The 19,707-nt window shown below is 41.7% G+C and overlaps 1 protein-coding gene across 4 annotated transcripts in view; it reads left to right on the forward strand.

Annotated features, from left to right (window-relative positions):
* Positions 1-3: 3 nt before the first annotated feature.
* The window catches only part of CHFR (checkpoint with forkhead and ring finger domains), a 29,439-nt gene continuing 9,735 nt past the window's right edge, over positions 4-19,707 (forward strand). Inside the window, exons 1-8 of one of the 4 annotated variants that reach the window (XM_057491300.1) lie at positions 4-416; positions 3,772-3,871; positions 6,302-6,411; positions 7,268-7,327; positions 7,467-7,676; positions 8,626-8,790; positions 17,158-17,334; positions 18,688-18,844. In XM_057491300.1, coding sequence (XP_057347283.1) covers positions 86-416; positions 3,772-3,871; positions 6,302-6,411; positions 7,268-7,327; positions 7,467-7,676; positions 8,626-8,790; positions 17,158-17,334; positions 18,688-18,844 — 1,310 coding nt within the window. In that variant the 5' untranslated portion in view covers positions 4-85. The remainder of the gene's footprint in view (positions 417-3,771; positions 3,872-6,301; positions 6,412-7,267; positions 7,328-7,466; positions 7,677-8,625; positions 8,791-17,157; positions 17,335-18,687; positions 18,845-19,707) is intronic. The other 3 variants (XM_036921939.2, XM_036921940.2, XM_036921941.2) reach the window with 3 other exon arrangements.

Consider the following 19,707-nt stretch of genomic DNA (forward strand, 5'->3'; position numbering starts at 1 on the left):
CCGCGCTCGGTGGGCGCCACCGCCAGCCAATTGCAGGGCGCGGACGGTGCTGGCCCCGCCTTTCAGATCAGCTGAGGGAGCCGCGATGTCTGTTGACAGCGGAGGCTGCGGCGCGGCCGGTTCCGGGTTCGGCGCGGGGTGGTGGATAACCTGGCTGGCCGGCGGGAGGAGGCGTGGGCCTGAGGCCGGGAGGGCTGTGGGGAGAAGCGGCGTGCTGCAGCCTCTGCCTTCGCAGTTCGAGATCCTCTGCCGACCTTTCTGGGTCTGGTTAGATGTGAGTCCAATGGAGCAGCCCCAGGAAGGCGAGCAGCCGCCGGCGCAGCAGCCGTGGGGGAGGCTTCTCCGCCTGGGCGCAGACGAGGGCGAGCCGCACGTCCTCCTGAGGAAACGGGAGTGGACCATCGGGCGGAGAAGAGGTGCGGAGGGGGAGCAGGGGGACACGGGAACTCGGCAGGGGAACAAGGGACGGGGAACATAGGACGGGGGGCTGAGGGCGGGGCAGAAACTGGCAAGACGGGGATCTCCAGGCCGTGGGAGGCCCCTGGGTGGGGCACACTGTGCTATCCAGTTTTTCCAGTGGAATGGACTTCATGTATGAGTTGCCAGTTATCCACGTATCAGTTTGCTCCAAGCTTCATACAGATGATTCCTCATCACGACTTTATTAAGTGGTATATTAATGTATCCCCTAGAATTCAGCCTTCTCAAGTTCACTACTACACAGAGCATCTTTTCTGACCTCAGTGGAGTGAAATTAGAAACCAGTAACAGAAGGAACACTGGAAAATTTACAGATATGTGGAAATTAAACAGCACATTCAACCAGTGGGCCAAGGAAAAAGTTATAAGGGAAATGAGAAAATACCTTGAGGTAAATGAAAAGAATATAGTACACTAAAATTTATGGGATGCAGCTATGGCAGTGCTCAGAGGGAAATTTATAGCTTTAGGCAGCCACATTAAAAAAGACCTAGTAATGCCTCTTAGAATAGAGCTGCTCAAATATTTGTTGGTTTAATGAACCTGGGATGCTAAGGGCTTGAACAGAGTGAACATAAGTAGTGAGACAAAGTGCTCTCAACCTCCATGCTTACTGTGTCTAAGCTCCTAAGTGATCATCTGGTAATTTGACTTTGCTTGTAGCTTTCCTACAGGAAGAGCAGTGTACTGGTCAGGCCAACAAAAATACCTAGTCTGCCTAAAAATTAGTAAATTATCACTGTGACTTTCTACTTTAAAAAAGAGAATTAGAAAGAATACTGTTTAAAAGCAAGTGTTTTGGTTTCATTTTCATTTTACCTCTTATGATGTACCTTCACCTGTTTTTGGCAGTCTTGAATACCAATATCAAGTTAATTTTTTTTTTACAAGTTTGAAAATGTTTACATATCACTAGAAACTTTTGAAAACTGCATTAATTGTCTTTAATTGGTATAATAGGAGGTTTGGTGAAGACCCTCTGCAAAGCTTAACCCTGGAGACAAACTGCCTGACCTTTCTATGCCTCTTTACCTACCTCATATAGTAACTGTGGAGATTATTAACACAATCTTATCATATCTTTTTTCATGTTACCATAAGGAGCAAAAGTATGTCTGCTTCTTAATATAATTATTTTGGTGAATATATTAACATTTGCAGCAAAACATAAAGGTTGCTGTATTAATCTGTTCAGGCTGCCATAACAAAATACTACAGACCAGGAAGCTTAAGAAATGATTTATTTCTCACAGTTATGGAGTCTGGGAAGTCCAAGATCAAGGCACCAGCCGATTTATTTCCTGGTGAGAGCCTTCTTCCTGGATTACAGACAGCTGCCTTTTCACGGTCCTCACATGCTGGACAGAGCGATCTGGTGTCTGTCTGTTTCTGTTCTTATAAGAGCACTAAACCTATCAGATTATGGGCCTACCTAATGATCTCATTTAACCTTTATTGCCCCCTCAAAGACCCTGTCTCTATATATAGTCACTTTGGAGGTTAGAGCTTCAACATTTGAATTTGGTGGGGACACAAACATTCCATAAGAGTTGTAGAACTTGATTGTATTTATTTTAAAACAATTATGTGCCTGTTATATACAAAATACATTATTTTGGGGAAAAGGGATTGCTGAGTTTACAGGTGGGAAGGGAGATGAACTCTTGCCTCCTCAAAGAGCTTCCCATTCTCAGGGAGTGGCAGAAATGTGCCCCAACAATGTGAGAGATTTAACCTACTGAATGACAAGCAGGACATATGTCAAAAATAGAATTTTAGCACAAAGTGTCTCAGTTCCAAATTGGAATACTGTTGTTTGGTATGGAGAAGCCTGTTAAAAACCCACTCCAGTAACTAGTCCTGGGTCTGGGGCTACAAGGAGACTCTCCTAGTGGTTATGCTCTGTGCAATGGAAGATCTCAAGCAGAGGTGAAATATTTATATAAATGTAACAAAGCACTTCCCATAAAGTAGAATGTTTGTGCAAATAAGATTTCTAATACTTTGAGTTTATGGAGGTATAGTTCACATATGGTAAAATTCACCCCTTTTAGGTGTTTTGAGAGTTTTGAGAAAGGGAATCACCACTAAAGTCAAGATACAGAAGAACATTTCCATCACCCCAGAAAGTTCCCTGGTGGGCCTTTGGAGTCAGTCCCCTCCCTTCAACCCCAGCTCCTCGCAAACACTGATGTGATTTATGTCCTTATAGTTCTGCCTTTTCCAGAATGTCATCTAAATGAAATCATGCAGTTCCACCAATCTTTTGTGGCTGGCTTCTTTCCCTTGGCATAATGTCTTTGAGATTAATCCTTGGCAGTTGTGTGTATCGGTAATGTGTTCCTTTTTGTTGCTGAGTAGTAGTCCATTATTTCGACGTACCAGATTGTTTATTCACCACCAGTTGATGGACATTTGTACTACTTCCCGCTATTGGTTATTAAAAATAAAGCTACTGTCTTAATACACTGATGGACGGTGACTGTAATGGGGTATGTGGTGGGGACTTGTTAATGGGAGGAATCTAGTAACCACAGTGTTGCTCATGTAATTGTATATTAATGATACCAAAATTAAAAATTAAAAAAAAATACAAACTAAAAAAAAATTTTTTTAATAAAAAAATAAAGCTATAAACCCTAGTGGCTGTAGTATAATCTACTCTAAGAAGATTAGTGATTAAATATTTAAAAGCTCCTGAGAACTTTTCTTTTAAGAAGAGAAGAAAGTATTTGATGTTTTCCCCCTGGATTTTAATGAGGATATAATGATTGTATTCAGCTATAGTTGCATCTCCCTTCTGTTTTAAAATTTCTTAAACATGTACATGTGCCTGTGATAATTTCCTCAGTCATACATTCTGTGGCTGCTTCAATTTTGTGATGATTTACAAAACCTTAGATTATCCAGAGAAGAAATTAAGGCCTATGTTAAGATACTGAAGAGTTACTTAATTAAGTCCCTTAGATATTTTTAACATTCCATATTATTTAACAGACTTGTTGCATATGTGTGCATGTTGTAAAATTGTCCCCAAGGAGTTGATGTGTAGCTAGAGGTGTTGATGGAGTACCCTGTAGATAATAGGGAGTTTTAAGGTTTAAGACAATCCCTTTTCCTTTACTTTGGATTAACACAAGTGCTTTTTAAAAACTTCTTTGTGCCTTGCATGATGAGGTGTTGTCTCCTTAAGTGCATACAATGATCTCAGCCACATGCTTGGTTAAGCAAAGGGTGGTATTGTGCACGGTTCCCACAGTCACATCCAGCATGTCCCCCTCTCTGTTTTAGGTTGTGACCTTTCGTTCCCTAGCAATAAACTGGTCTCTGGAGATCACTGTAAAATTATAGTGGATGAAAAATCTGGTCAGGTGTCACTGGAAGATACTAGGTAAGTTCTTTCTGAACTTTTCTGTTTTCTCTTACAGTTTAGGAAATTGACTTAAAGCCAGTGACTGCAGAAAAGAAACAAGGCCCATTTTCCATAATGTAGTATTTCACTAGGTTCTGACGATATTAGGAAATGTACTTTCTGGCTTGCTGGATGCGATACTCAGTGACACTTTGGTATCTTTGACCCTTCTTGAATGTTCAAATTAAAGCAAAAATATCTCAGAAATAAGACTTTAAAAAGGCAGTTGTAAATTTTTGGTTCTTGCAAACCTATTTAAGTTAGACTTCTTTCCCCCAAATAAAAAAAACTTCCTTTTTTTCATTCTCACATAACATAAATAGTATGTAAAAGTATGAAGCTTTTCAAATCCCACTCATCCATTAAAAATACATATGTATTTAGTTTGCATTAATGAAGTTTTACAATGTATACTGTTGATGTATCTGCCTTTTTTCACTTACAGTGTTTATAGAGTGCTTGAAATGTCACTGTGTCTAGATCCAGCTTGTCTTTTTCATCGTTGTCATATAATAACTTGTCAGCTCCCTCACTGCTGGAAATTGATTATTTTGATTTTTCTTATTGCAAATGACGCGGCAATGACTGCCAAAACTCTTTACATTCATGTCTGATTGTTTTCTTGGGATGAATTTATGGGAAGGAATGCTGCACTGGAATGTGCCTATTTTAAACCTAGTACTAGTGGCAGATGTCTTCCTAGCAGTATGTTTGAAGTGTCTTTCCCACCAGATGATTTATTTTTGTAAAGGTCAGGTGCTATGAGATTCTTTGGTAGCTAACCATTTAGATGGAAGACTAGGAATTAGGTTTTACTCCAAAGAATGGATGTGCCTCTTCCTCTTCTAGGTACAGTGTTTCTCAGCACAATGTACACCAGCAGCTGGTTCTAAAGCCCTCTTCCTGCATCAGGACCTGCTTTCTAACATGGGTTGTGAGATGGTATTAGCTTCCTAATACCATGGCTTTTGTGGCAAATTACCACCAACAGTAGCTTAAAACAACACAAATCTATTTTCTTACATTTCTGAAGGTCCAAAGTCCCACTCAGGCTTCACCGGACTTAAAAAAAAAAAAAAAACAAGGTTGCTGGCAGGCCTTGCTCCTTCTGGAGGCTGTAAGGGAGAATCCTTGCTTGCCTTTTTCAGCTTCAGGAAGCCACTGCATTCCTTGCCTGAGGTGCCTGGAGAGGAAGGGTATGTTCCAGGCAGAAGGAACCACAGGTGCGGAGGCCCACAGGCCCAAGCAGGCCCTGTGTGGTCAGAGTGAGTGGTGAGGGCAAAGCTGGGCAGTAGACCAGAGCAGAAGGGCCCTGACATGCATGACGTGCATGCTAGGGGGGTTGGACTTGAGCCTGAGGGCTGTGTGAAGTCATCCAAGATGTTGAAGCAGAAAAGCAAAATCGGACTTTTTGGTTAGAAAGAGCTTGAGAACAGGTTGTGAGGAAAAGTCTGACAGCAGAGGCCCTGGCGGTACTGTGGTAGCACCACTGGTTTTTCTGGGGTGTGGCCACCACCCTTTATTATGGGCTATCTGTGACTGCTTTCACAGGACAGCAGCAGAGCTGAGTAGCTGGGACAGAGACTGAGTGACTGCATAACCGGAATTATTCATCTCCTTTAACATCTCTGTTGAAACATGCCTCTACAGAAAACCAGAGCAGAGGAAGTCTGCTCACACGTAAAAATAAACCCTTTTCACCACCAGGGCCTTTGGGTGAAGCTGTAGAGTAAAGGTGTGAGTGGTGTGAGTGCCTGAAATCAGGTTGGTTTGCTTAGTTGCTGAGTTTTGTCCACCCCTTGCCCAGTGTGCATGTTGTCCACCCCTGATTTTCTGAGTCCTTCCTCAGGGAAGTGCTTCCTGTCCCACCTGACTTAGGCTCCTGTCTGTCCCCGCCACTCCCTCCATCTCCCACCTGGCAGTGTGGTCCCTGATTGACCGGAATAACCTCACAACTGCAGGGACCATGCCATCTTCTGTCCGGACTCATCTGAGGAACAGACTGGCCTCATTCGTGCCGACCAGAGGGAGGAGTGGGTCTGCAAAGAACTGCACAGGAGCAGGAGGGAAGCTGGAGGTCAAAGCACATTGTGCTAGTGGAAGTCCAGGGTCTGATAGGAGGCACATGAAGGAGAATGTCTTGTTGGAACAGCAATGTTAATACTTGACAAGACCATTTGGTTGCTTGTTCAGCTGTCAGTAAGGGGGCAACAGGCAAGCTTTATCTTAAGAGAATTGTAAAGTAGCATTTGTATGTGTGCCCCGTAAAAAATTTGCATCATTCTTATGAGTGTTTTATCGTTTTCAAAATGGTAATACTGAACTGCTTTCCTAGTGGTAGTAGAAAAAGAAAATTTTAGCTCCAAGTTGTTTTAAGCAAGATAAATTGCATTTTTGTTGTTTCTACAGCACCAATGGGACAGTAATTAACAAGCTGACGGTTGTTAAGAAGCAGACTTGCCCTTTACAGACCGGGGATGTCATCTACTTGGTGTACAGGAAGAATGAACCAGAACACAGTAAGAGGGGAAGGTACAGGGGTGGACACACCAGTGCGTTTGGTGGCTAGGAAGCATCATGGAAGCAGAATCTCAAAGTAGATCTTTCCTGCAGGAATGTCAGTGTTAGCTACACTCCCTTTCATGCTTGTATGGATGCTTGGTATGAGTAGTGTCTGTTGAAGTGTGGGGGTGTTGGCTTTGCAGTCTGAGCCCACCAGTTTTCAAAAATACCGCATGGCCATGAGCCATGAATCGCAAAATGGCAGCCAAGGAGAAGTGAGTGGGGCAGGTTAGGTTACTAGTGGATGGAAGAAATCAGAGTTGTGGGGAGTCATACCAATAGTAGGGGACTCAAGGCCCTGTGGTTTGGCTTTTGGAGACTCTACTGGAGCCAGCAAAGGTTAGAGTGGATTAAGGCTTTTCTAGGTCTGGGTGTCGTTGTCTGTGTTTGTACAGAGCAGGGATCATTAAGGGAGTCTTCAGAAGGTTACCCCCAAAACAGGAAGGGAGGAGCATTCTCTTCAGCCTGATCAAAGCCAGGCCCTGGCCACAGGATGGAAGGATCAAGTGTCTTCTCCTTCTGGGAGTTGGAAATGATGAGCAAGGCATGGGTTTCTCACCTTTATCCTCTGCCTTCCCTTGGTCTGCCTCCTGACTCCACACGTTTTTCCTAAGGCTTATTATTTTAAAGTTTGCTAAGATGTTTTGGATCATTTGTTTTAAAATCCCTTAAACTGGTGAATTTTTACTAGCTGATAAGTCAAAATGGTTAGCAGAGCAAAGGGCCTGAAGAGGCGGGAGGGAAGGAAGAGACAAGTGAGTTGTTCTCTGTGCTGAGCTGTTCTCACTGCCGCCCACTGTGATTTCCTTTTAGATGTGGCATACCTCTATGAATCTTTAAATGAAGAGCGAGGCATAACACAAGACTCCCTTGGTAAGTGAGGTCACAGCAATGCAGTTGGTATGGGGGGCTGTGGGTTCCTAGATGACAGCCTTTGACCGGGATTGTCTGCCTGAAGCAGTACACCCCATCTGGGCCCTGAGGAGATGCTTCTGCTCCCTCCTGCTTACAGAAGCTGATAAGGAAAACGTGTTCCACATGACCAAAGATACCTCAGGTGTAGGGCGAGGTGACAACCCCCAGTTCCTCCCATCCTTACCAGCCACTCAGGTGTGCTTTGAGGAACCACAGCCATCCACATCGACAACAGACCTCATCCTCAGGGTCTCTACTTCTTCCATGGAGCCTGCCCCTGCTGGGCGAGTGCCACTCTCCAGCTCTGGTGAGATGGGGATCCGGGGTGGTCTGCATGGGTTTTTGTTCACTAATCATGACCTATATTGTTATAGAGACACATGAGCCACTAAGGAATGCAGAGGTGGCATCAGGCTACAGGCTCTCAGTAGTAAGATTTCTGAGTAGTAAATATTCTTGTTCCCTCCAGAGAAATACTGAAGGTCAGGGACTATAGTATTGTGGTATTTTTTATAGTTTTATTAAGATATAATTCATATACCATAAAAATAACCTGCAGTAGTTTTTTACTATATTCAGTGTTGTGTAGCTATCTAATTCCAGAACATTTTCATCACCCCAAAAGGAGACTCCACACCCATAAGCAATCAGTTCCCATTCCCAGCAGCCATTGATCTGCCTTCTGCCTCTGGATTTGCCCATTATGGGCATTTCATATAAAAGAAATCACACACTACATGGCCTTTGGGTCTGGCTTCTTTCACTCAGCATGATGTTTTCGAGACTCATCAGAGTAGTATATTATTTGAAACCACTTGTACATACACTTACATAAATTAAATATTTACCTTCCTCCCTGGTCACTAGAAAAATTCAGATCATCTAGGTATAGTATGAGTGAATGTTTCCTGGTAGATATTGTTATGACATAGAATATATGTGTATATATATATATTTCTAAATTAGATCACACTATACACTATTAATGTTTTTAGTTTACTTTCTTAGCTACTGTCCTATGTTGTTCTTCCAGATTATCTTTAGAATTACCTTTTCAAGTTTTTTTTTTTAAGTGTTTTTGAGATTTTGATTTGGGGAGAACTGACATTTTTACAATACCCAGAAAAATGGTATTTCTTCCTTTTTATTAAGCTCTCTAATGAACTTTAGGGAAGTTTTATAGCCTCCTTCACCTAGTTTTGAGATAATTTTATTCATCCCCAGAATGCTTGCTCTCTCATTCTTACTTTGGGCAGAAGACCTAAATAGACGTTTCTCCAATGAAATCATACAGAAAATCAAAAGGTACAGGAAAAGAGGCTCACCAACATCATTAATGTCAGGGAAGTGCAAATCAGAGCTGCAGGAGATTTGTCTCACGCTGTCAGGAATGCATCAAAAAGACAAGATAACAAGTGCGGGTGAGGACATGAAATAAAGGGAACCCTTGTGCACTGCCGGTGAGAATGTGAACTGGGCAGCTTCTGTGGAAAGCAGTGGAGGGTGCTCAGAACACGAAACACAGAGCTACTGTAAGGCCCAGCAATTCTACTCCTGGGTATTTATCCAAAATAAATGAAAACTGTATCTAGAAGGAATATCTGCATTCCTATGTTCATTACAGCATTAGTCACAGTAGCAAAGACATGGCAACAACCTAGGTGTCCATCGGTGGGTGAATGGATAAAGGAAATGTGGTACACACACACACCTATATGCGATGGAGTATTTGCCATGAAAGGGCAATGTATTCGTATATTACCTGTGTGATTAAAAAAATAAGAGCATAAATTAGGAAAAACCATGCTCTAAGCAAATTGTTCAGATGGAACGCTTAGTTCCAGTTGTATAAACTTTGGGACATTTTTCTACCTGTATGCATAAGAGTATGTATATTAACAAAATAATCACATTAATGCTTACTGAGCACTTCCTAAGTATGTGAGATGGAGTATCAAACATTAAAATTAATTCTTAACCATTGATCAGCCTGTCAGAGAGGTGCCATCGTTATAAACATTCTGGAATGGGAAACCCATTGAGCCCAGAAGGCCCTTGAGACTATAGGGGAGTGACAACTAGAGCCAGGTGCCTACCTAGGAAGTTGCCTCTTTTTTTCTTAGTATACGAGCTAATTTGCTCCAAAAAAATTTTCTTTCAGCTACTGTAAACCAATTACTTTACTTTTCAAAGAAATAGCACCATTTGAATATAATAGATTAAATACTGATTATAATGCAGGCATATCTTGGAGAAATTGTGGTTTGCCTCCAAACCACTGCAGTAAAATGAATATTGCAGTAAAGTGAGTCAAGTGAATTTTTTGATTTCCCAGTACATAATAAAAGTTATGTCCCTACTAAGAAGAGGAAAAAGTTATAAAAGTGCTTGACTGGATGCAAAAGCAAATAATTATTTCTAGAAACTGGTGGTCACAGTATTAGACTCTGTAAAGATGTAGACCAGAGTAGGGATTCACAATCAGCCCCAACTTTCTTTAATTATTTGAACTATTACTCCCTGACCATGCAACTTCAAATAAAATGTGTATCTTATTTCCAAAAAAAAAAGTGATGTCTCTACTATACTGGAGTCTATTCAATGTACAATAACATTATGTTTTTGTTTTTTCTTTAAATTTTTTATTAAGTATGAGTGATATACACTCTTATGAAAGTTTTACATGAAAGAACAATGTGATTACTACATTTACCCATATTATCAAGTCCCCACCCATACCCCAATGCAGTCACTGTCCATCAGTGCAGCAAGATGCCACAGATTCTCTATGTACCTTCTGTGTGGTACACTGTTCTCCCTGTGATCCCCCACACCATGTGTACTAAACCATAATATCCCTCAATCCCCTTCTCCTTCCCTCCCCACCCGCCCTCCCACACCCCTCCCCTTTGGTAACCACTAGTTCCTTCTTGGAGTCTGAGTCTGCTGCCATTTTGTTCCTTCAGTTTTGCTTCATTGTTATACTCCACAAATGAGGGAAATCATTTGGCACTTGTCTTTCTCCACCTGGCTTATTTCACTGAGCATAATGTCCTCCAGCTCCATCCATGTTGTTGCAAATGGTAGGATTTGTTTCTTTCTTACGGCTGAATAGTATTCCATTGTGTATATGTACTACCTCTTCTTTATCCATTCATCTGCTGATGGACACTTAGGTTGCTTCCATATCTTGGCTATTGTAAAAAGTGCTGTGATAAACATAGGGGTGCATATGTCTTTTTGAATCTGAGAAGTTATATTCTTTGGGTAAATTCCAAGGAGTGGGATTCCTGGGTCTGGGTCAAATGGTATTTCTATTTTTAGTTTTTTGAGGAACCTCCATATTGCTTTCCACAATGGTTGAACTAGCTTACATTCCCACCAGCAGTGTAGGACGGTTCCCCTTTCTCCGCATCCTTGCCAGCATTTGTTGTTCTTAGTCTTTTCAATGCTGGCCATCCTTACTGGTGTGAGGTGATATCTCACTGTGGTTTTAATTTGCATTTCCCTGATGATTAGTGCTGTGGAGCATCTTTTCATGTGTCTGTTGGCCATCAGAATTTCTTCTTTGGAGAACTGTCTTCATATCCTCTGCCCATTTGTTAATCGGGTTATTTGCTTTTTGGGTGTTGAGGCGTGTGAGTTCTTTATATATTTTGGATGTTAACCCCTTGTCAGATATGTCATTTACAAATATATTATCCCATACTGTAGGATGCCTTTTTGTTCTGTTGATGGTGTCCTTTGCTGTACAGAAACTTTTTAGTTTGATGTAGTCCCATGAGTTCATTTTTGCTTTTGTTTCCCTTTCTCAAGGAGATGGGTTCAGGAAGAAGTTGCTCATGCTTATATTCAGGAGATGTTTGCCTATGTTGTCTTCTAAGAGTTTTATGGTTTCATGACTTACATTCATGTCTTTGATCCATTTCTAGTTTACTTTTGTGTATGGGGTTAACCAATAATCCAGTTTCATTCTCTTGCATGTAGCTGTCCAGTTTTGCCAGCACCAGCTGTTGAAGAGGCTATCATTTCCCCATTGTATGTCCATGGCTCCTTTATTGTATATTAATTGACCATATATGTTTGGGTTAATGTTTGGAGTCTCTATTCTGTTCCACTGGTCTGTGGCTCTGTTCTTGTGCCAGTACCAAACTTTCTTGATTACTGTGGCTTTGTAGTAGAGTTTGAAGTTGGGGAGCATAATCCTCCCAGCTTTATTCTTCCTTCTCAGGATTGCTTTGGCTATTTGAAGTCTTTTGTGGTTCCATATGAATTTTAGGACGGTTTTCTCTAGTTCTTTGAAGAATGCTGTTGGTATTTTGATAAAGATTGCATTGAATCTGTAGATTGCTTTAGGTAGGATGACCATTTTGACAATATTAATTCTTCCTATCCATGAGCATGGGATGTGTTTCCATTTATTGGTATCTTCTTTAATTTCTCTCATGAGTGTCTTTTCGTTTTCAGAGTATAGGTCTTTCACTTCCTTCATTAGGTTTATTTCTAGGTATTTTATTCTTTTTGATGCAACTTTGAATGGAATTGTTTTCCTGATTTCTCTCTCTGCTAGTTCATCATTAGTGTATAGGAATGCCACAGATTTCTGTGTATTCATTTTGTATCCTGCAACTTTGCTACATTCAGATATTAGATCTAGTAGTTTTGGAGTGGATTCTTTAGCGTTTTTTATGACAATATCATGTCATCTGCAAAGAGGGACAGTTTAACTTCTTCCTTGCCAATCTGGATGCCTTTTATTTCTTTGTGTTTGATTGCTGTGGCTAGGACCTCCAGTACTATGTTGAATAACAGTGGGGAGAGTGGACATCCTTGTCTTGTTCCCGATCTTAAAGGAAAAGCTTTCAGCTTCTCGCTGTCAAGTGTAATGTTGGCTGTGGGTTTCTCCTATATGGCCTTTATTTTGTTGTGGTACTTGCCCTCTATACCCATTTTGTTGAGAGTTTTTATCATGAATGGATGTTGAATTTTGTCGAATGCTTTTTCAGCATCTATGGAGGTGATCATTTGGTCTTTGTCCTTCTTTTTGTTGATGTGGTAGATGATGTTGATGGATTTTCAAATGTTGTACCATCCTTGCATCCCTGGGATGAGTCCTCCTTGATCATGATGGATGGTCTTTTTGATGTATTTTTGAATTCGGTTTGCTAATATTTTGTTGGGTATTTTTGCATCTATGTTAATCTGGGATATTGGTCTGTAATTTTCTTTTTTTGTGGTGTCTTTGCCTGGTTTTGGTATTAGAGTGATGCTGGCCTCATAGAATGAATTTGAAAGCATTCCTTCTTCTTCTACTCTGGAAAAGTTTAAGGAGAATGGGTATTAGATATTCACTAAATGTTTGATAAAATTCAGCAGTGAAGCCATCTGGTCCAGGGTTTTGTTCTTAGGTGGTTTTTTGATTACCAGTTCAGTTTTGTTGCTGGTAATTGGTCTATTCAGATTTTCTGTTTCTTCCTTGGTCAGCCTTGAAAGTTTGTATTTTTCTAGAAAGCTGTCCATTTCTTCTAGGTTATCCAGTTTGTTAGCATATAATTTTTTGTAGTATTCACTAATAATTCTTTTTCTTTGTATTTCTGTGGTGTCCATAGTGATTTTTCCTTTCTCATTTCTGATTTTATTAATGTGTGTAGACTCTCTTTTTTTCTTGATAAGTTTGGCCAGGGGTTTATCTATTTTGTTTATTTTCTCGAAGAACCAGCTCTTGCTTTCATTGATTCTTTCTATTGTTTTATTCTTCTCGAATTTATTTATTTCTGCTCTAATCTTTATTGTGTCCCTCCTTCTACTGACTTTGGTCCTCATTTGTTCTTCTTTTTCTAGTTTCATTAATTGTGAGTTTAGACTGCTTATATGGGATTGTTCTTCTTGCCTGAGGTAGGCCTGTATTGCAACATACTCTCCTCCTAGCATGCCCTGGCTGCATCCCACAGATTTTGTGGTGTTGAATTATTGTTGTCATTTGTCTCCATATATTGCTTGATCTCTATTTTTATTTGGTCATTGATCCATTGGTTGTTTAGGAGCATGTTGTGAAGCCTCCATGTGTTTGTGGGATTTTTCATGTTCTTTGCATAATTTATTTCTAGTTTCATACCTTTGTGGTCTGAGAAACTGGTTGGTACAATTTCAATCTTTTTGAATTTACTGAGGCTCTTTTTGTGGCCTAGTATATTATGTATTCTTGAAAATGTTCCATGTGCACTTGAGAAGAAAGTGTATTCTGCTGCTTTTGGGTGTAGAGTTCTGTAGATGTCTGTTAGATCCATCTGTTCTAATGTGTTGTTCAGTGCCTCTGTGTCCTTACTTATTTTCTGTCTGGTTGATCTGTCCTTCAGAGTGAGTGGAGTGTTGAAATCTCCTAGAGTGGAATGCATTGCATTCTATTTCCCCTTTTAATTCAGTTAATATTTGTTTCAGATATGTACGTGCTCCTGTGCTGGGCACATAGATATTTATAATGGTTATATCTTCTTGTTGGATTGACCCTTTTATCATTATGTAATGTCCTTCTTTGTCTCTTGTGACTTTCTTTGTTTTGAAGTCTATTTTGTCTGATATAAGTACTGCAACTCCTGCTTTTTTCTCCCTATTAGTTGCATGAAATATCTTTTTCCATCCCTTCACTTTTAGTCTGTGTATGTCTTTTGGTTTAAAGTGAGGCTCTTCAAGGCAACATATAGATGGGTCTTGTTTCTTTGTCCATTCAGTGACTCTATGTCTTTTGATTGGTGCATTCAGTTCATTTACATTTAGGGTGATTATAGATAGGTATGTACTTATTGCCATTGCAGACTTTTGATTCATGGTTACCAAAGGTTCAAGGTTAACTTCCTTACTATTTAAGAATCTAACTTAACTCACTCAATATGGTATTACAAACACAATCTAAAGGTTCTTTTCTTTTTCTCCTCCTTTTCCTTCCTCCTCTGTTCTTTATGTATTAGGTATCATATTCTGTACTCTTTGTCTATCCCTTGGTTGACTTTGGGAATAGTTAATTTAATTTTGCATTTGCTTAGTAATTAGCTGTTCTACTTTCTTTACTGTGGTTTTATTACCTCTGGTGCCAGCTATTAAACCTTAGGAACACTTTCATCTATAGCAGTCCCTCCAAAATAGACTGTAGAGATGATTTGTGGGAGATAAATTCTCTCAGCTTTTGCTTATGTGGAAATTGTTTAATCCCTCCTTCAAATTTTAATGATAATGTCACCGGATAAACTAATCTTGGTTCCAGGCCCTTCTGCTTCATTGCATTAAATATATCATGCCACTCCCTTCTGGCCTGTAAGGTTTCTACCGAGAAGTCTGATATTAGCCTCATGGGCTTTCCTTTGTATGTGATCTTATTTCTCTCTCTGGATGCTTTTAATAGTCTGTCCTTATCCTTGATCTTTGCCGTTTTAATTACTCTGTGTCTTGGTGTTGTCTTCCTTGGGTCCCTTGTGTTGGGAGATCTGTGCACCTCCATGGCCTGAGAGACTATCTCCTTCCCCAGATTAGGGAAGTTTCAGCAATTACCTCCTCAAAGACACTTTCTATCCCTTTCTCTCTCTTCTTCTTCTTCTTCTGGTACCCCTATAATGCGAATGTTGTTCCGTTTCGATTGGTCACACAGTTCTCTCAATATTCTTTTATTCTTAGAGATTCTTTTTTCTCTCTGTGCCTCAGCTTCTTTGTATTCCTCTTCTCTAGTTTCTATTTCATTTATTGTCTCCTCCACCATATCCAATCTGCTTTTAATACCCTCCATCGTGCTCTTCAATGATTGGATCTCCAACCGGAATTCATTCCTGAGTTCTTGAATAACTTTCCATATCTCCATGAGCATGTTAATGGTTTTTATTTTGAACTCCCTTTCAGGAAGAGTCATGATGTCCATGTCATCTTTCTCAGGAGTTATATTAATTTTACTCTGTACCAGGTTCTTTTGGCGTTTTATATTTGTATATGGTGCTCTCTTGTGTCCAGAAACTCTACTCTCTGGAGCTGCTCAGCCCCTGAAGTAATGTCGGGGGTCACAGGGGAGTGGTATTTGTGCCTGGGGGGGAAGAAAGAGCTGTTTCCTGCTTCCCGGCCACAATGCCTGTCTCCACTGCCTGAACCAGTGGGCTGAGCACACAGGTATAAGCCTCTATGCTTTGCGTTTGTAGTTGCTGTAGACAGATCTTCCCTCAGGCTGGCCTAACGCCAGCCAGGGTAGGGTTTGCTGGCTTGCGAGCCAGGTGGGGCTGGCCGGGAGAAAGGCGCAGTAGGCTACCTATCACGGAGGGGTCCTTGGAGCTGTGTAGCCAGCCAGGGAACTGGAGCACCTGGAAATTGTGAAAGCTCCCAACCTGCTGAGCAGAGTGCACCCAAACAATTTTGTCTACCTGTCCTTTCTCGTGAGCAGTAAGCTCTGTGCAATCCTTGCACCTTTAACAGCCCTCTTGCTAAGGGCTTCCTTGTTAGGAAGTCTCTCAGACTGCCCGCCTTTCTTTTGTCCCAGAGAAGCTGGATACAGATCCCTGCTTTCCAAAAGCAGCTGAAATCTCAGTCTCTCCAGGAATTCTGCCTGTCTTAGGTTTCCAATCCCCTAATCACGAGAGTATTGTGAAAGCACCATGAAATGTAGGTTTGTGCTCCCAGAGCAGATCCCCGGAGTTAGGTATTCAGCAGTCCCAGGCCTCCACTCCCTTCCTGCTCCGTTTCTCTTCCTCCAACCAGTGAGCTGGGGTGGAGGAAGGGCTTTGGTCCCACTGGGCTACGGCTGTGGTCTTTCTGTGAGCCCTTTCTGTGAGGTCTGCTCTTTTCTCCAGGTGTTTGCAGTCTTGTACAGTCCTCTTTCCTGTTGCTCTTTCAGGATTTGTTGTATTAATTATATTTTTGTATTATATGTGGTTTTCGGAGGAAGCCTCTGTCTTACCTCTCACGCTGCCATCTTTAATCCCGAGATTCCCAATAGCATTATGTTTTAAAAACAGTGTACATACTTTAATTTAAAAATGCTAACCATCTTCTCAGGTTTCAGCAAGTCTTAGTCACTCATCACAGATCACGATCACAGAATAATAAAGTCTGAAATATTGTGAGAATTACTGAAATGTGATACAGAAACATGAAGTGAGCAAAGGCTGTTGGAAAAATGGTGCTGATAGACTTGCCTGACGCAGGGTTGCCACAAACCTTCAATTTGTAAAAAACATAATATCTGTGAAGTGCAATAAAGTAAGGTATGCCTGTATGATCTTATGATCTAGGTCTTTATTAAAGATAAAGGTTTCTAGGAAGTTCCCTTCCCTTTCTGCTGAGTTCATGTAAAGTTTGTGACTCTAGCTTCTTATGTGAGTCAGTGCTTCACTGTGGTGACTCTCTCCTTCCTGTCACCATCGCCATTTCCTCTGGATCTGTCTCCTTGCATTCTGAGGCCCGCAGTCCACATCTCTGAATGTCTCTACTCTACATGGACCTCTGTGCTAACACTATTTGCAGCACAGTGTATGTGTTATGACTACTGGCATGTGGATTGGCCCTATATTAGACAATGTTCAAGAGCTGATCTCCATCACAGACATCTCTGCACAGTGCTGCTTGCCCCCAGCTCCACTGAGCACAGCAGTGACACAAACACATTTGAGAAATGTGGTGGGATGAATATTTTAGTAAGCATGTGTTACTCTTAAAATATAGCACTGTGGGTTACCTGCACCTAGTTTGAATCAGTGACACTGCCCCCTACACCCCATTCAGGCAGGTGAATCAGAACCTCTCTCATTGTCCCTTCACAGGCTCCAGAGGTGTATGTGTTTCCCCAAAAAGGTGTGGTTCATCCGAGGCACGTGATGACCTCTCTGACTTCCCTTTGGCTCTCCCAGATAGAGAGGGAGCATCCTTTTCTCTCTCAGAACCCCAGGAACCCCAGGAGCAGGAGGATTTGGAGCCTGTTCAGAAGAGAATGAAAGGAGGTCAGAATTTTATGGTTTTGTGTATCCTTGGGCCTCTTGGGAGCACCTTGGGTCCCCAGTGGGGCTGTCTGATCTGCTCCCATGGGACCCCACCTTCTGTAGAAGCATGAGGACACAGTCTCAGGCTGACACTGGTGGTGCCTGAGCATTTTATGGGCCTTTTCTCTCCTGTTTACATCATTGGGATCAAACTGTCTTTACTACTAGGATATACTCTTGGAAACAATGCATTCTGAATTGCAGTCCTGTTCTGATATCACAACCAGTTTTTAAAAATGTTATCTCTAAGGAATAGTTTAAACCTTAAGGGTGTTCTAGAGAAAAACATACACTTTAAAAGCCTAAGTTAAAAAGATTGTAGAAAATATTTTGGAATGTGTGGTAGGACAGTGGCTGCATGGCCTGAGAATAGCCTGCAGTTGGGGGCATGTGACAGGCTCAGGAGGGAGGGCCTGGGGGACAGAAATTTAACAGAAAACTGAACTGATCAGCTTGGGGAGGACATGGAAAGAATGGGCAATGGGTACATTTTGAAAGTATAGAAATAAAGCCATTTTTAACTCCAGTAAAAAAATCGTACAAGCAAAAAGATTAGAGTATTCTGTTTTCTCAGCAGTGAGTCCTTAGGCATAACCTAAGTACAGTGCACTGAACATATAATTGTGTCATCATAGTATTGGGAAGGGAGTCCAGGGAGCAAAATACTTCTCTACCTTAATAGATGTCAGGAGATGATGTCTAAAATCAATCAGCCGAAGCATAGCATTACAGTTCAGAAACATGGAGGGCCGTACCAGAAGGAACAGCTAAAGACACGAAAGTAGTTCCTCAGAGGAGGGAGGTAGAAGGTGAGGAGGGTCTGGGGCAGATGGCGGCTGCTTTTGTTTTCTGTTAAATAGTATTTCTTCAATTAAAAACCAGTAATAAGCAACACATGAGCATGACAGAAAAATTAAAACACACCAGCAGAAGAAAAGGGAAAATATTTTAAAGCTCCTGGTAACATCTCTCAGAGTCTATACCTTCCAGCACTTTTGTGTATACATGAGTCACGTCTTTTTAATCAAAAATGATAAAATGATATTATATACAAATACTGTTTGACAACTGGCCTTTATCTCTTAACTATGTATCCTGAACATTTTTTTTTATATGTCATTAACTATTCTTCTAAAACAAAAGCATACTGGAATATGAGACTTATTTGGGGCCTCCTTAAAAATGCCCTTTGAAATTTGGAAATGGTAAGGGTTGTGTCTTCTGCCCATCGGTTAAGAGTCTGTACAACAGAAAGACCACATGTCTGTTTCCTCCTTGGCTGTGATGATCAGAGCAAATCCCTTTCTCTCTCAGATGGCGAGCCTGGCCTGAACCTGCCTGTGTTGGTTACAGACCAGTGTAGAGACACTCCTGCCCTGAAAGATGTCAGAGCTGCAGCTATGAAGCCAGATAAGATGGAGGAGACACTCACATGTATCATCTGCCAGGACCTGCTGCATGACTGTGTGAGGTACATGTCCACCAGGAAGGCCTGTGGGGAGCCCCACTGGTAACATAGTGGGAAGCATCCCTCTGGGTCAGGTGGGTCCAGGCCACTGAGGTTACTATTGTCATTTTACTTACTTGGTCAACAAGCTAAAAACATGGCTCTGGTGACTGAGGCATTGGAAGAACCCATGAGACTGTGGCCCAGTGGACTCGAGTTAGGACTGGTAAGGGGCCTAGTCTGCCTCATACTTAAGTGAACTGTATGGAGTTGTGAATGTTTCCTAGTTAAGGAAGCGTAATAGAGGAGAATGAAGATCCTAGGAGTAGCTTAGGGAGAACCCTCTCCTTGCTTTTCGGTGGGAACTTAGAGCCTGTCTGAATTTCAACTTAAATGCAGGCACTTTCTACACTCATGGCCTCTGTTCTCATGTTCCTAAAGTCACTCTGTTCTCCTGTCCCCTCTGGAACACAGGTTACTCTATGGCCTCTGGTTTATTTTACTTAACAGGGACTGATTTAAAGTCGTTTAGGCTGAATGCTATGTTTTCACAGGGACTGTTTCTCGGGTGGGTTGTGGAAGGCAAGTGGCATTCCCGATGTGTTAGCCTAGGATGCCAGCCCTGCCAGCAGTGAGGCCACATGAACAGCTATGGCACCTGTGAAACTCGGACTGGAAGATCTGCTGAGTCGAGAGAACTTGGTGGGAGGGTAGTGGTTCTCTTCTCTATGTTGTAACCGACCCTCTACCTGAGCAAGGCCATGTCCTCCTGGGAATAAGGCAGTATGACCCAGGGCCCCTGCTTCTTGCTTTCTAGGCAGGCTGTGCCCCTTGTGCCCTGGTGTCTCGGGGACTACAGTGGGTTGATGGGCAAGCACTCCATCTGA

This window comes from Manis pentadactyla, chromosome 14 (genome assembly GCF_030020395.1).
Source record: "Manis pentadactyla isolate mManPen7 chromosome 14, mManPen7.hap1, whole genome shotgun sequence".
NCBI classification, from domain to species: Eukaryota; Metazoa; Chordata; class Mammalia; order Pholidota; family Manidae; genus Manis; species Manis pentadactyla.